General features: G+C 38.5%; 1 protein-coding gene across 2 annotated transcripts in view; it reads left to right on the forward strand.

The window, feature by feature from the left end:
• Positions 1-16,532, forward strand: part of SYT10 (synaptotagmin 10) — a 38,080-nt gene that overhangs the window by 5,455 nt on the left and 16,093 nt on the right. For both annotated transcript variants that reach the window (XM_007428388.1, XM_088141556.1), the window contains exon 2: positions 8,928-9,288. In XM_007428388.1, coding sequence (XP_007428450.1) covers positions 8,928-9,288 — 361 coding nt within the window. The remainder of the gene's footprint in view (positions 1-8,927; positions 9,289-16,532) is intronic.

Here is a 16,532-nt window from a genome sequence, read left to right on the forward strand (position 1 = left end):
GAGGAATCATAGCTCAGCTTTGATCCAAACACACCTTATTCCATTCTTGGCATCTCCAGCTTTTGTTTGCTTGTTTTGAAGGACTGTTGGGCTAAAACCCTGGAGATTCATTGCAAATCAAAGTATATCTTTTCCAGCCCCAGATGTAATCTAGCACAATGACTGAGGAGCCTGGTTTGTTGTTGTTTTTTTTAGCCAGATTCTCACAAGATCATCCACGAGACTGCAAAAAATTCACAAAATCTCCCACAAGTTCTGTAATTTTAAAAATTATTTCATTGTCATGGAGAGGACAGAGACACTACTTGGAGATCTGGTGGGTGCGCTTGTAGACATGAAGTGTTGCCAATTCTTTGCACAGTTAATCCTGGAGTAGATAGACAACATTTCTGATCTGATACAAAGAAAAGGCAACTTTATTATGTTGCTTTAATTAAAATGCCACTTTACTTTTGCTTTATTATACCTTACAGAGTTAGGGGAAAAATGTTTGTGAAGTCCTTTGATAATTCTAAAGTAATACATCATCATTTATTTGTTATTATTCTTATCCTCAACAGTCCCAAACCTATACAGTGCAATAGGATATATATCCAAAAGAGAGCTAAAGCAACTCTCCCCCCAAATAATTACCAGTGAATTTGGGCAATTGATTTACATTAGTTGAGAGTACAGTAATGGAGGAGGGGGCTCTGCCTTGTTTTGCACTGTAGCCTATAGTCAGTGCATGTGGGCTAGTGGGAGAGGGACTTCAAAACATCCCTTCACACACGCCCACACACCCGCACACACACTGGCATCATATTTTCTAAAAAGCTCGGCACAATCACTTGAAGGGCCTCTCCATTCATCTGAGGACATGTGCACATTCAGAAGACACTTCCACCAGGATTACTGCTGAAGTGAAAATCTTCTCCCGGCCTTAGTGCATAGCTATTCACACATTTATGCCCACATATAGAAATGGGTCACATGTCCATGTTTATTATCATCTCCAAGAATTGTTTAAGTGGGAGTTGTCAGCCGTAATGGACAAGGTAGGGAAACTGGGCAGCTGATGGGATTATTGGGTGTGTTTTAGATAATTTCCTGTCTACCTTCTTTACCTGAGAGAGGAATTGTCTTAAAGTAATCTTCCTCGTTCTCATATAGTAAGGTTCTTTGTGAGCCAGTGAGCTATGAAACAGATGTGTACAAGGGAATGTTTTCATCAACGGAAAGTTTTTGAGTCATCCACAAGAGTTTGATTTTCGATTTAGTTTCTTTACATATTTATAACTTCTGCTGGATTCAATGGGATCTATGGATGCTTAGTCCTCATGACCTTAGAAGTTTTATAACCATCACGATGAGAAAAGTCTAATTGTAGTTTCAGGACAAGAGAGATATAAATGTACTCTAGTGTTAAGGGCTGCTTCTGACTAAACTCTATAATTACTCCAATTCAACACACATTAATCAGGCACATTGAGGACATATATTGCCATTTAAGTATTTTGGATATATAAATGCTTTCAGACACCAATATTTAGCCAGGCTTTGTTCATTTGTAGTTTTAGTTGTGCCGTTTAATTTTTAATTTTGTTTGAAAGGCAATTTTTAATTCAAAGAGCTTGGCATTTAAAGCTTCTCAGTATAAACTCTGTTAACAGTGATTATCTCATATTTCTGTCTTGAAGTAGGAAAAAGTAGTATATGTAAATAATACACTTTTCCCCTTAAAAATATTTAGAAAGCAGTTTGTCACAGAAATGCTCATTCATGTGTTGGTAATAAACATTGAATGAAACTGTTTGCTGAAGATAATTCTTTAACTTACTGGCATACATGATAGTATTTGAGTATCCCATTTAAAAATGATTGGTGAAAATTAAGGAAAACCTGCAGAAAATGTGTCAGCCCTTCAAGGTTGTCCAGATCAGGAAATAGACACCACAAGAAGAGTAGAACTATGCTTTATTTATATAGGCTGGTAGTCCTAGGACCCCTGAAGGTCCCCCAAGACCCTCACAGGGGTCCGTGAAATCATAATTATTTGCCAGCCTATGTTTAAAAATTATACAATATGAAAATCCCAGCAAACAATTGTGAGAAGCAGTAGCAGCAGCAAATGTGTCAATTTTAATTTTTAATACAGTAAATATCAATAAATATAACCCATACAAACAAAAGCTCTTTTGGAGTCCTCCATAATTTTTAGAAGTGGGAAGGGGTCCCAAGAGAAAAAAGTTTAAGGAACGTAGGTTATGTTAACAGAATCTTGCAAGTCTGACTGTGTTTTTCCCATCCCTTCCTCTTAAACCCCAGTGAGTCATAGAAAGGCCAACCTGAGTCTCCCCCTAATACTTTCTCCTTTCCCTGGACCCAAGGAATGCTTCTGCCCTTTTTGTTTTTGTAACAGCTTCCAAATATTTCCATCAAGGTCATCTCCATGACTATCTACAAAATGTAAGCAATATTCAGTATCACTGAATAGGACCTAACACACTTGGGAAAGGGAGGCTGTTTAGAGGGATGAAATTCCACCCTCTTAAATACTAATAAAGTAACCTTGTGAAATTTAACCTGCATTGATCACTGTGAACATGGCTGTTCATATAAAAATACATGTGCTTTCTAACATGTCAAGCCAAAAGTATCTCTACTTTTGTAGTCCCCATTGCAAACTGCTCTGGTTTGAACAAGCTATCTTACTGCACCTCCCAATCCCATACACATGTCCTACAACAGTGACATGGAATGATTATCTCAGACAGACATGATGGAGCAATAGTCATCATCACTTAGCAATAGTAACATCAGCTGTGAGGGTGATGGCAGATGGTCATTATAGCCCAACATGATTGAAGGCTGCATGGTTTCAGAAGACTGCTATGCTCTTAAATAATGTGGTAAAGAGACCAGAGACTGGTCCCTTCTTTATAAAGAAGGCTTCCCCAGATGGAGGGTCTGTTTAGTGGTACATCTTTCCATGAGTTAATTAGGGCAAGTTTGAGAAAGTGTATTTTTTCAGTTGTCCTCAACCTATGGCCAGTCTATTTCATTGGCCAGTCCCTAGTGTTATGTCAGAGACTTTTAGCAAAGCAAATTTCAGCAGATGAATTGCCTACAGTGGTGGCAAGAATTAGCATTAGCTGGCATTTGTCAAAGTCTACATATCAGCAATGGGCTCAGTGATGATCTTGCTTTTCCTCTATACTGTTAATGTTTGTTCACCTGCCTGGTCTAAGCACACAAATAAACAGGAGAGGCATGTTGCCAGGGAATTTCATCGAGTGGGACCTAGGAGGAGGGCTTTATTTATTTTATTTTTTTAAAAAAAAACAGGGTTGGTAGTAGCACTCTCTGGGCATCTTATATCCTATGAGCCTTCTTTGAATTGGATGCAAGAAGTTACCCCGTAACAGTATGTGGGAATGACCTTGGGAGAATGGGCCCAGAAACACTGCCTAGGGAATGGTCAGATAAGAGACAGCATAGCCCGCAGCTGGATAGTGGGTGGGGCAAGAGGCTCAGAAGGGACCTTCCCTAGTTTCTCAGGCTGCAAAGGGGACAGTGGGAGAATTGTACTTTCAGATTTGCAATGTTCTGTTAATATAGCTTTATAATAAAGTAGAATTAGCTCATCTGGCCATGTTTCCTGCCTGGTCTACCTGGTAAGGCTGACACTCCCAGATATTTAAAACATGATCACTCAATTGAATTTCCACTGATCTGCCAGCAATGGATCCTTGCTTTCCTGTTGAAAAGTAAAATTTGGGTGGATGATTTATTCCAGCCAATTCTCTTTGCCATACTGAATGAGAGCCTCCATAGCTTTTCTAAATCCTATAGAGGTCCTAGAAAGAGTGACCCTATCATCTGATAGGGAGTTAGTTAGGCTTTGACATCCAAAACCACCAGACAGCATATCAAAGTTTGATGAACACCGTTTGTTGAACACCACGTAAAATAGCTTTATATCAAGCAACATAAAAGAAAATATGTAAATGTTCTCACCCATTATTGGTTTGTTGACTGGATGATTAACTCTTCTACCATTATATAAAGGAGATCAGGAGAAGGCATTATTTCACAGTGTCTTAGTGTAACTGTTTGTTGTTGGCGCTCACCAGGATTTGGGAGCAGATGTCCATGTGGAAGGGCAGCGTTCCTTCCAACCAAAGCTGAGTGCATAATATTTCCCCCTTAACTTTCCTTTTTTGCTTCCATTACTTTTTTCCTAGTTTTTGGCTTGTTTTTATTGTACTCTGCTGAGCATGAAATATGATTTACTTTTTGTTAGAAAACAGTTTGTGCCATTATTGCATCATCATTCACTTCGGTATCATGTGGAGGGATGAACCGCTGTTTCCTGTTGCGTGCCAGATGCTCGATTCTCCTGACCAAACTGCTCAGCTAGAAGGAAATGACCTGTGAAGCAAGGATACCTTTTCCCCTTAAAAACAGTGTTTGATTTATTGCCATCATTTCTTGGGTTAAGCTCTTAATATAACCGTAAAAGAAGCAAAAAAAAGCATCTGGAACAAGTTTTGTCACCACGCCGCCTCCATGCTGGCAAAGTATTGTTTGTTGATTCTTTATATTCTTAACACACTATTAAAAAACAGAGCCCTTGGCTGCTTCCATACCGATTGTTATTGGAATCCTAATCTTTTAAAGATGGTCCACGCACCATTGTCATTTACTTATCAATCTTTAATAGTTCTTCTACTAGGACTGCAAAATCTGATGACCATTAGATGGCAGCAAAGAGGGGTTGAAAACTGTAGCGCTTTGTTGCTATCTAGGGCAAGATTTTGCAGTCCAAATACGGTAACTCTACATTCCACCTTGTTCCTTACTGCAGAGAATCTTGAGTTTTGGATAGAATGGAAGAGCTGCACAACCTCCTTTGGTACAGGTAGTTTTAGCACCACTCTTCTTTATTTTAAGAGGTTTTACGCAGGCAGTGATGCATTAGACAGATAAACATGTTAGGCTTCTGCAAACATCCGTTACAACCCTCACCATTGAAACCTTTTCATCCTCTTGTAATTCTACTTTTTCAAAAGCCAAATGCTTTTCTGACTGAAATGCTGGTCTGGCCACCAGCATTTTAGCAACATTTCCACGCTAAGAAAATACCTCCACTCTCCTTTCAAGGCAAAATGGGCAATCATCACTGTGTTTATTTATTAACTTCAGAATTGTATACTGCCCACTTCAAAAAAATTCTCAGCAGTTTACAGCAGTCAAAATAGAAAATAAAACCATAACTTCATAGAACCATCATAAAGCAATAAAAATAAAATAAACATACAATTAAATAAAACCAACTATCACCTCCATTCCAGCTGATGGTGTTGCAAGCAGTCCACTAATCTCTGAAGGCCCTAAAAATTGGTTTTTATCATCTTTCTGAATGACAGCAGGAGAGGAACTGTTTGGACAAAGGAAGTTACCAAGGAATTCTGCCTCCAGACTTCCCCCCAAAATCTGGGAAACATTCAGGAGAGATGGGGATTGTCTCTGGCAAACAATCCATTTTTTTCCTCTAACTTTTCGCCAGTTGAAATGAAAGATACTGTACTTTGAAATAAATTATAATTGCTTTTCAGAAAGTATTTTTATGCTGCCTTTTTTGCTAAAAACTGTGAAGGTGATGAATAAAAAAAATATCTCATAATAAACTCACAGAAACATAAAAACCTCCAGTGGAAACATTAAAATATATTAACATATTAAACTTGGTCTTACGGGTCTTTAAGTCCTGTATCTTAAGATGTTTTCTTTTTTAAAAAAAGGCCAGCAAGTTGGAATCAGATCTTTTTGAACACTCTGAAAGACTGGGTAAAACACCCCCCCCCCCGATATTTTCTTCTCACTCTATCCGAAATCGGTGTAATATTAGGTCTATTGAGGGCAGTGGTGCAGCAACACCATCAGCAGGATCTTGCTGCTTTTCATCACAATGACGAAAACGGTATCATGATGTTGCAATGCAAGCGCCGCTGTTTTTAGGCATGTGTGTGATGTTGCGATGCATGTAGAAAAAGGGGCAGGTCTTGTGTTGTGATACCACAGCTTCCATCAGCCTGACCCCTTGCCCCACTCTGTGGCCCTGTCCTTAGCAGTAGTTGGGAGAACTTAAATGACTGCAGTAACTGTTAGGATGTTGTCTTCATTGATTTGATTTACTGGACAGTAAATGACTTTAAAGGACAGGATGTAATCAAATAAAAAGTAACAATCCTTCTGATCATGTCACATATTGAACCATACATTGAATAGATTCTCCTCCAAATGGCATAGCTAACATAAGGCCTTTCTTAAGGAGGAAAAGTTCTGGAGGAGAAGGTCTGGAGAAAGTGCAGTCCACAGTGCACGGGTGGCAGAACAGGGACTTCCTTCACGCTTGAGAAGAAGGCTTCTAAGAGTAACAGTCTTCCCAAATGGGTAGTATCTGCAGTTCTTCATAACAGGACAGGATCATAATGAGATAGTTGGTCCTTGGCAAAGAATGTTACATTTAGACTGGCTTATAGTTGTTCAGATCCCCTAGATCAGGGGAGAATGTCTTTAACAGAGATCGTGTTTAAGCAAGAGGGAACAGGCCCATCCTTTTTCTTCTTGAGTGACAAATGGGGAGATTTTGGCTTTCCTCCTTGCCATCTATTGCTGTTCTTTCACTTTCACTGACATAGATAGGCCCTAGCCATAACTGAGTTGGGTGGCTTATAAATTTAATAAATAAAATTGAGGAAAAAATTGTGGGCAATCAATTTGTAGCTTACAGCAAAAGGCTAACAATGTTGCAGCAACCAGCTGAAAGCAACCAAGAAGAAGTTGACTTTATAGCCATTTGCAGCCACACTGTGGATGATTGATGAAATTAGTGCTCCCTGGGGAATCAGAAGTGAGACCAGCATGGTCAGGCACTGCCATAGCTCATACTCGATGGCGGAATGCTAGAGCGAGCCCATGTTTTCCATATAGAGGGCTCCAGCTTTCAACCCCAACAATGTTAGGTGCAATTGGAAAAATTCCTCTGTGAAACCCTGGAGACATTCTTTCAGTCAGTGTTTCCAAAATGGCAACAGATAGACAAATGCCCTGATGAGATATGGAAACTTTGTTTCTATATCCATCTTCCAGATCTTGACTGCAATTCCTCTAAACCTAGAGTCCCCAGTGTGGCATCCAGGATGCTCACAAACATCTCCCTTGGTGCCCAATAGGCTTCCTGATTTTTTACATTCTAAACTTCTGGAGGTTAGCATGGTACCTAGCACCCACCTCCATCATCATCCTCTCTTTTAAGAGTATCTCCATAAATTTCCTTAGAAAGTAAAAAAAGATGTGTGGCTGTAGACCAGTGCTAAGTTTTGAAGTGTGCCTATCTGCACTCACCGTTCCCCCCCCCCCCCCGCCAGACAAAATTAAGCAGGGATAATAGGGAACATCTGAATAGGGAGGGAACAATCATTGCAGTCATTTTGTGTGATGTCCATGACATGTTCTCAAAATTCCAAATGTCTGCACCAAGTCTTTGCTCCTTTAAATCCCCACCCATTTTTTCTATACTCAGGCTCCTCTGTAATTTATTATCACCCTTCCATTTTTCATTACAAATGAAAAAAGACAAAAGAACAAAATAAAAAACCAAAACTATTTTTAAAAGAGATCAAATGAAAGGTAAAATTAAAATTAAAAAATATAAAAATTATGTTATGTATGTGTGTGTATGTATGTGTGAATATAGTATGTGCATATCTTCGCTTAATGACCACAACTGGGACTGGAATTTAGGTCTCTAAGTGATGCAGTCATTAAGTGAATCATCACATGACCGACCCAATTTTATTACTTTTTTGCAGTGGTCTTTAAGCAAATCACTGTGGTCATTAAGTGAATCATGTCATTCCCCATTGATTTTGCTTGCCAGAAGCCACCTGGGAAGGTTGCAAATGGCAATCATGTGACCCCAGGACACTGCAACCATCATAAATCCAAGCTGGTTGCCAAGCACCCAGATTGTGATCACATGACTGTGGGGGCACTGTGATGGTCAAAACGTTGGGCACTGGTCATAAGTCACTTTTTTAGTGTTGTAATTTTGAACAGTCACTAAACAAATGGTTATTAAGCAAGGACTACTTGTATTTTAGATTTTTTTTTCCTGATAACCCAGCAGCTACAACAGAAACTAAATCAATTTTCAGTATAGTATTCTTTTATATAGGAATATATGTCTTAGGAAATATGGACAGTAAACCAACAGCAACATTGGTGGATGATTGTCCCAATTTCTTCAAAGCTTTCAGTCACACCTTTTCTAATCATGGGGTGGTAGCTTAGGACAGAAGGGGACCAACAATAGTAGCACCAGTGATTTGTGTTCACTTTCTATTGCTGCTGACATGGTGAGAAGAGTCTCCTCTACTCTTGTAGTTTATGGAGATTCACTGAGGCTATCTTGGCAACTTACCCCAAAACCTGGACTCCTGTCAGCCTTAGTAGGTAGACCAGACAAGAAACCCGACCAGGTGAGCTAATTCTACTTTATTGTAAAGCTACATTAACAGAATATTGCAAGGCTGAAAGTACAGTTCTCCCACCATCTCCTTTACCATCTGGAGAAATTAGGGAGGGTCCCTTCTAAGCCTCTTGCCCCGCCTACTATCCAGTTGCGAGCTATGCAGTCTCTTATCTGACCATTCCCTAGGCAGCGTCTCTTGGCCCTGTCTCCCAAGGTCTTTCCCACATACTATTACAACCCCTCTCTGGCAAGTGGTTGAAAGATGTCCATGCTTTCCCCCAGCTGATTAAATCAAGACAGGTTGCATTATAACATGATTAATCTAATTAACTCAGTTACATTTTGAATTAATCTACCAATTCAAAGAAATTAAAGCTGCTTGAATGCTATGCCTCCTTGTTTACAGACATCTCTGTCAGCCTGCTCGCAGTGGTCGTCAGCTTCTGTGGGCTCGCATTGCTGCTGGTCTCACTCTTCGTCTTCTGGAAGTTGTGTTGGCCATGCTGGCGGAGCAAACCCACAGCTTCAGACACAACAAACATCCCTCAGAGCACCACCAGTGCTCCCCCTGAGTTTTTGGAAACCAATGAGAAAAAGGAAACGCTTAAAGAAAATGGGAAGCCCTCAACAAATATCCTGGAGGCAGCGATGAAAATCAGCCACACTTCCCCTGACATTCCAGCAGAGGTCCAAAATGCTTTAAAAGAACATCTCATCAAACACGCCCGAATGCAAAGGCAAATTACAGAGCCTACATCCTCATCCAGGTAAGAGAAAGCTAAACAAACTTTTACAGAGTCTGGCCCAAAATAGACCACTTAGTTGAGGATTAAAAACAAATGAATGATGCTGTCTGATTCTTAAAGTATATTATAGAGTATAGAGATAAGCACTGATTTCAATTAATGATATTCAACACAGCTTTCATATATTTTATGTACACCTTTGTATGATAGCTTTAAGTCATATTTAAATCCTGCATCTCCCAGGCAAATACACACCCTATTCTGTGGATCTCCATATACATTTTGATTAAGGGAGAAAATTTAGCAGCAGGAAAAGATAGAGGGGCTGATCCAGATCTACAATCCAATCTATATCTATTTTTTATACTCAGTCAGAATCATACAGATGAACAAATATTTATGTACTAAGTGATAAATCACAACAATGTGCATAGCATCTGACCACAGGGTAAACCAGGCGTCTATATTTTCCCGGTAAGTGGTATAGAAAATCTTATTGCACTTTTCCAGTACCTGATTTGACATCTGAAGAAGCTACAAAAAACAGTAAAAAGTTTGTTCACCTTAAGGCAGAATGATGCAGAGGGCTGGCATAACATTTGGTTACCAATATTCCATAATCATACTTAACTTGACAAATATTCACCTGTATTGACTCTGATCCAATGAAACCCTTTCTACACCACGCATTCCAGTGGGGATGTAGAAATCCTAGTCCTGCCATTTTATTTATTTGTTTGTTTAATTTAGAAGTTTAATTTAGCTGGTTCTAAATGACTAAGTGCAGGTTACACTTTAAAACCAAGAACAATCAAAGTAAGAACAGGTCATAGAAGTCCAGAAGAGATGGAAACCCAATAGAATAACCCAAAAACAACCTAGAGGGGCTCAGCAGCCACCCTACCCCTAAAGCCTGGAAGTAAAACAAGGTTGTTAAAGACTTCTGGAACATCATTAGGGTGGGAGCTCTGTGGGGATGCTATTCCAGAGGGCAAACATTGTGACAGAGAAGGAACATTTCCTAGGTCCTAATGGATGACATTGTTTAGACAACCCCCAGATGCACAGAAATCTCAAATTAGAAAATGCAACTCCATCCAAGACTAAATATGGAGAGTCCCAATGTCAGTGGGGGAGATATCCCCAGCCACTCAGTCTTATCAGGATTGACCCTCCACCTCTCAATCTCACACATGTGCCCATATTTCTCCCTTCTAATCTCTATGGTTGAGTAAGACCTGAAGCAAGATCAGGGAGTTTGCTGATATGGATTCCCCTAGGAAACTCTACAAGAGTGAGCCTCTTTCTGATCTTGATCTAGTACATGCAGGGTTGGTGGTGGGAAGAAGTTACAAAAACATTAGGGCAGGACCTAATGTTAGCTGGGAATCCTAGGAATTACATTTGGAGACACTGGCATAGAGAAATCTCATTTGGAAATCTCAACTTTCTGCTCTCAATGTATTAGATCCGAAGGGAGCATAAATCTAAAGGGTTGGAGAAGATAGTTCAGAAGAGATATGCACATCAGATCAAAGATTGTTTGGTCACATAATCCCTGGCAATCTACAGTTTCATCAAGAATAAAGATTACCAGTATAGATTTTCTGTGTATGTACTTACAAGAAAAGTAGGTTTACAATTCTTGTACAATTTCAGAAGAGCTTCAACAACAACCAAAGTTTTAACATGCATGCACCTCCGCAGCATTTGGATCTTAGTTCCTGCTCTTCTAATTTCATCTTTGTAAAATATGTATTTTATGTTCTAATCTGGATAAGAATTTCGGGGGGGGGGGTATGATAACCAATTTATTACACAATCAAATTTTCTGAGCTGGCTGAATTCATGATTCAAACAAATAATTCATGATTCCAAGTAATACTTGCATATTTAGGTGAGATCACTAACAAATTTTACTATAAACTTCCAATGCACTTTTATCATTATGTCACTTAATGTGCCCTTTGAACCTTTTCACGATACAGGAATATGAAGAGTACATGAAAAGAAAACAATTATAGGTATGGGGCTGGGGTAGGTATGAGTGTGTGTGGTTATTTACCCCATAACAGCTGAGGCAAAAAATCAGTTAAGAAATAACATGAAGTAATTTCAAAATGAACTAGCTATCAAATTATTTTTTTAAAAAAGCAATTTATTCTTCACCATTAATAGTTCATGTCTATCCTTATCTAAGAATCAGGATTCTATCAAGCCATAATTGAGAACAGTATGCTAGTACTTAGCATTTAGCTGTCACATCAACCAAGAAATGATTTATGAAGATGGTGATTAGACACATCTAATTTTAATGAACTAAGAACATTAGGGGCTAAATGCATGCAACCTGCATTTGAAGTAATTCAAGTAATACTTTCTTGAACAGAAAATTCTGGACAAAAAAGTAGAAAAATTCTGTGTGTTTTGTTTTGCAAATTATGGTCAATGTTGCATATATGCAATTTTGATTGATTGATTGATTGATTGATTGATTGATTGATTATGTGCCATCAAGTCATTTTCAACTCCTAGCAATCACATAGATCTTTTTCATGACAACCTTTCCCTAACCTGTTCTTTCAAGTCTCCCAATAGTGCAGTCATCACCACTGTAACTGAGTCCAGCCACCTTGCTGCCGGTTCTCCTCTTCTTCTCTTTCCTTCCACCATTCCCAGGCTTAGAGCCTTTTCCAGAGAGCTGGGTCTTTGCATAATGTGTCCAAAGAAGGATAATTTGAGCCTGGTCATTTGTGCTTCAAGTGAGAACTCTGGGTTGATTTGTTCAGTGATCCATTGGTTTGTTTTCTTGGCTGTCCATGGTATTCTCAGGAGTCTTCTCCAATACCAAAGTTCAACAGCATCAATACTCTTCCTATCCTGCTTCTTTGAAGTCCAACTTTCACTTCCATAGAGTGTCACAGGGCTTGCACAATTCTGATCTTTGTAGGTGTAGTTACATCACGACATTTGAATATCTTTTCCAAGGCCTTCATGGCTGCTGTACCAAGTGCTAGTCTGCGTGTATTTCTTGACTGCTTGTTCCTTTACTGTTGATGATTGATCCTAAAAGGCAGAAGACATCCACCACTTCAGTATCTTCATTGTCAGTTCTAAGGCTGGTTGTTCTACCTGTGGTCATTAGTTTGGTCTTCTTTATATTTAATTTTAGTCCCATTTTTTCACTATGCTCTTTGACTTCTAGTACTAGGGTTTGAAGATACTTTACATTTTCAGCTATCAGATTAGTGTCATCAGCATAGCACGGGTTAGGGTTAGGGTTAGGGTGTTTCTTCCTCCAAAGTTAAAACCACACTCATCTTCTTCCAATCTAGCTTTCCTTAATTCTTTCCTATATTCAGCATATAGGTTGAATAAATAAAGGGAGAGTATGCAGCCTTGTCTCATTCCTTTGCTGGCTTGGAGCCAGTCTGTTTCACCAAGTTCTGCCCGTACTGTGACTTCCTGATCTGTATCTAAGGTTCTTGTGAGGACAATGAGATGTTCTGGGAATCCCATTTTTCTCAGCGTTTTCCACAGCTTGATGTGATCAACATAATCAGATGCTTTTCTATAATCGATGAAGCACATACTGACTTCTTTTTGGTATTCTTTGGCTTTCTTAATTATCCAGCATGCATCAGCAATAATGTCTCATGTTCCTTGACCTTTTCTAAAGCCAGCTTGAACATCTGGCATCTCTTTTTCCATGTAGGACTCTAATCTATGTTGGATGGTCCTAAGCATTATTTTGCTAGCATGTGAAATTAAGGATATTGTATAATAATTTGTACACTGTGTTAAGCCTCCTTTTTTTTTGGTATTTGAAGGTTAGATTGACATCTTCCAATTGATTGGCCACTGTGTCATTCTCCAGATTTGCTGGCCTAGGTTGGTTAGAACCTTGACTGATTTTTCTTCTGTTGCTTGCCATATTTCAGTGGGTATTCCATCAGTTCCTGTAGCTTTCCAACTTGGTAATGACTGCAGTGCTGATCAAACTTCATCTTCTAGTACTAGAGGTTCTTGTAAGTAAGGAATATCTTCTAAGGTATCTTGGATGATGACATCTTTACTGTATAGTGTTTCAGTATGCTCCTTCCATCGTCCTTTGATCTCCTTTGAATCGATTACTCTCTGCCCATTGGCATCCTTTAGCACAGGGTTCCTCAACCTTGGCGACTTGAAGATGTGTGGGCTTCAACTCCCAGAAATCCCCAGCCAGCCATGGCTTCAATTCTGGGAGTTGAAGTCCACACATCTTCAAGTCACCAAGGTTGAGGAACCCTGCTTTAGCTTACCAGTTCGAAGCTGGAACCTCCTTGAGTTCAGAGATCTTTTGAAAGACTTTCCTTGTTTTTCTATGTCTGTTTCCATCTTCATTGTCTTTACGGATGTTGTTGTAATACTGCTTCTTTTCTCTTCTAACACCTCTTTGAAAATCTTTCTTAAGTTGCTTTCTGGGAGTTTTGTCTTTCTTGGCTTTGGCTTCTCTTCTTGTCAATTTACATGGTTTGCTCTGACATACAGTTTGCCTTCTTCTCTTTATTTATTTTGGCAGTCTCTTCTCACTTCATCCTTAATGACTTCTTTAAGTTCATTCCATAATTCTTCTGGTTCTCTATCAATGAAATTCAGGACTTCCTGATGTTCTTCTTGAAAATGGTGGGTATATAGTATATTCAAGATTATATCATGATAATCAGATCATATACGCAATAAATGCCCCTTTTCAATTTGCACCAAAATGTACCAGTACATGTGTCACTGGGAAATTGGTACCATAAGCCCTGATGTCCATTTCATGGATATATAAGTAATCTGTGGTCTTCAGCAAATTCTTTCAGATTTGCTGAAATAGTACTCCCACCATCCCCAGCCAGAACCATTTTGGGTATAATCTATATGCCCCAAATAAGCCTTTCTAGAGAGGAATAAGGGCCAGATTCTCCATGCTGCTCCTAATATAATTCCAAAAATATATTTGGAGGGACAGAGAAAAAGGGATAGAAATGGCAGTGGCAGATGTTATGGAGAGCAACAGTAGCAGTGACACATCACTCCAATTCAGGAGATGGTACAACTAGTATATCTGCTGTCAACTCAACTCCAAAACCTCTCTCATGAGTTCTATTGTCTACCTCCATGGGAGATTTTCACTGAGTCACTGTATACTTTATTGTTAGAAACTGAATTCTTACGTAGATGTGAGCTTCAGTATTCTGGGTCTCTTATGCTTATGTGCTAAGAATGTGAATAAATACTGTATCCGTGCAGGACCAATGCTTCAGTCTGTAACCTCTTCCTTGTTGCTTTCAACAAAGAGTGCAATGCCTGTAGAAAGCATATGTTTTTCATTTCTATGTATTAATAATAAAACTGTCAGAGTTTAAATGACCCTGCTGAAAGGAAAACTAGCTAAGGTAACCTTGAATCATGACTTTCTAGATTCTTCATTTAATCTGAAGACTCAGTGTATAGGAAGGGGAACCAATGAAATGAACCTTAATTAAATATTTCACATTCTCCTATTTTGTAATATTTAAAAAGAGGCCTGCAAATGAAAAAAAAAGGGTCTTCATGTCTAGATCCCTGACAGCAATAAATGACATCTGAAGAAGGAGTTTTGTGTTGCTGTTTGTTTACCTCCAGAATGCAATTTCACTTCACTTGAAAGTTCATGAAAAGTATTCTGGTTGATGGGAAAGGGGGAAAAAAGCAATCCCTGCAAATCATACATTTATGAGTGAAAGGGTTTATGGGGCAGTTCAGTCTGATCATTTCATCACATCAAATTTACAGTTTTCTCCAAGATCTGAAATTAGGAATGAGAATTTGAATGTAGTCTCATTTACTTTATGATTTTAAAGTAGATGAGGACAAATGTTCTACATTCACTAGTTTTAACTCAAATTTTAATTTTAGAAAATTAGCCTTCATCACACTTTCTTGTGATTTTGCTGAACTCTACCAACTCTGTAAACAAAATTCTCACATTTGCTGTATTCATTTTCAGTCATATCTTGTAGATTTTTTGTTTTTAGACTTTCATTATCATTGATCAGGAGAGAACCTGGCTTCTTTCAGAATGTAACATTTTGTCTAGTAATGAGAAAAAATCGGGGACTACAGCTTTTATATCTGGACACAACAAAATAAGATTCTGATTTTCTTTGTTCTTTCTTTCTTTTCTTTTTTTTAATTCCAGAAAACATACCACTGAGATTAGATTGAAATCCATTTCTTTGCAGCTAGAAGATGGCAAGTTTGCATTTAACAAATTGATCTTTGGAGCTGGGGGATTCTTGCTAATATTGAGGGTTTCAGAGACTGGAGGAGAGGAGAGATGTAGTAAATTCCTTCCAACCTGTCTTTTACCACTGTTGGTTCCCTTATCTATTCAAGGTTATAATGAAATTTTCTCATAAATTGTGTGTTCTTACTATGTAGAAGGCTAATCCATAAGGGACTAATATAGGGACTAATCCATAAGGAATCTATTTAGGATGGGTATAGGTACTAGGCCACTATACACAACCTTATAATTGAATAAAAGTAAACTATACTGTTGGTAGCCAGAAAGTTCCAGGTTCAGCTCCTGGCATCTCCTGGTAGAACTTAGATTCTTGAAGCTGGTCAACACAGCTCGGTGGACATGACGCAGCTTTTTAGTGTCCTGTCCAGGGGAATTGGCAAGTAGAAATGAATAAATCTGTCTACTAAGTACTTCATTTTCATTCATTTTCTCATTGTTCCAAGCATAATTATTTTTGTCATTCAATTTTAAATACTTTTTAAACAGTTTTCATGAAAATCCGTGTGTGCAATTATGTATTCAAATTTTCCTCTGTGCTTTTCCCAATGCTCATTATTAAAAGCATTTTCCTTAATATAAAGGCTTTTTGTGGTTATATTCATCAAAACATGCATGCTTGTATTTATTTTCCCTTAATATATATCTCTTTGGAAGCATCTGTTATGCTGCTATTTAGAAAACTTCCAACATTACAGTGGAATGTAACATTATATTATATTGGTTCAGGAAATGTAAAACCAGTATCTGCATTAAAACTAATTGCAAGCATATGAATTCAAGCGTAGGAATATACTGAAGCAAATTCATAGACTTGTAAGTCTTGTTTTTTAAATATTAGAATCCAACTATCGGGTTAGGATGTGGACCTCAGAAAAATCTTCCAGATCAAAATTGAGGTGTTAATAAGCTGTATATCCAGCCCAACCAAGATAACTGCAGTTATCAGCAG

The sequence above is a fragment of the Python bivittatus genome, unplaced genomic scaffold (assembly GCF_059951505.1).
Source record: "Python bivittatus isolate LINGU-HERP-01145 unplaced genomic scaffold, Pbiv_v1 ctg000330_np1212, whole genome shotgun sequence".
In the NCBI taxonomy this organism is placed as follows: domain Eukaryota; kingdom Metazoa; phylum Chordata; class Lepidosauria; order Squamata; family Pythonidae; genus Python; species Python bivittatus.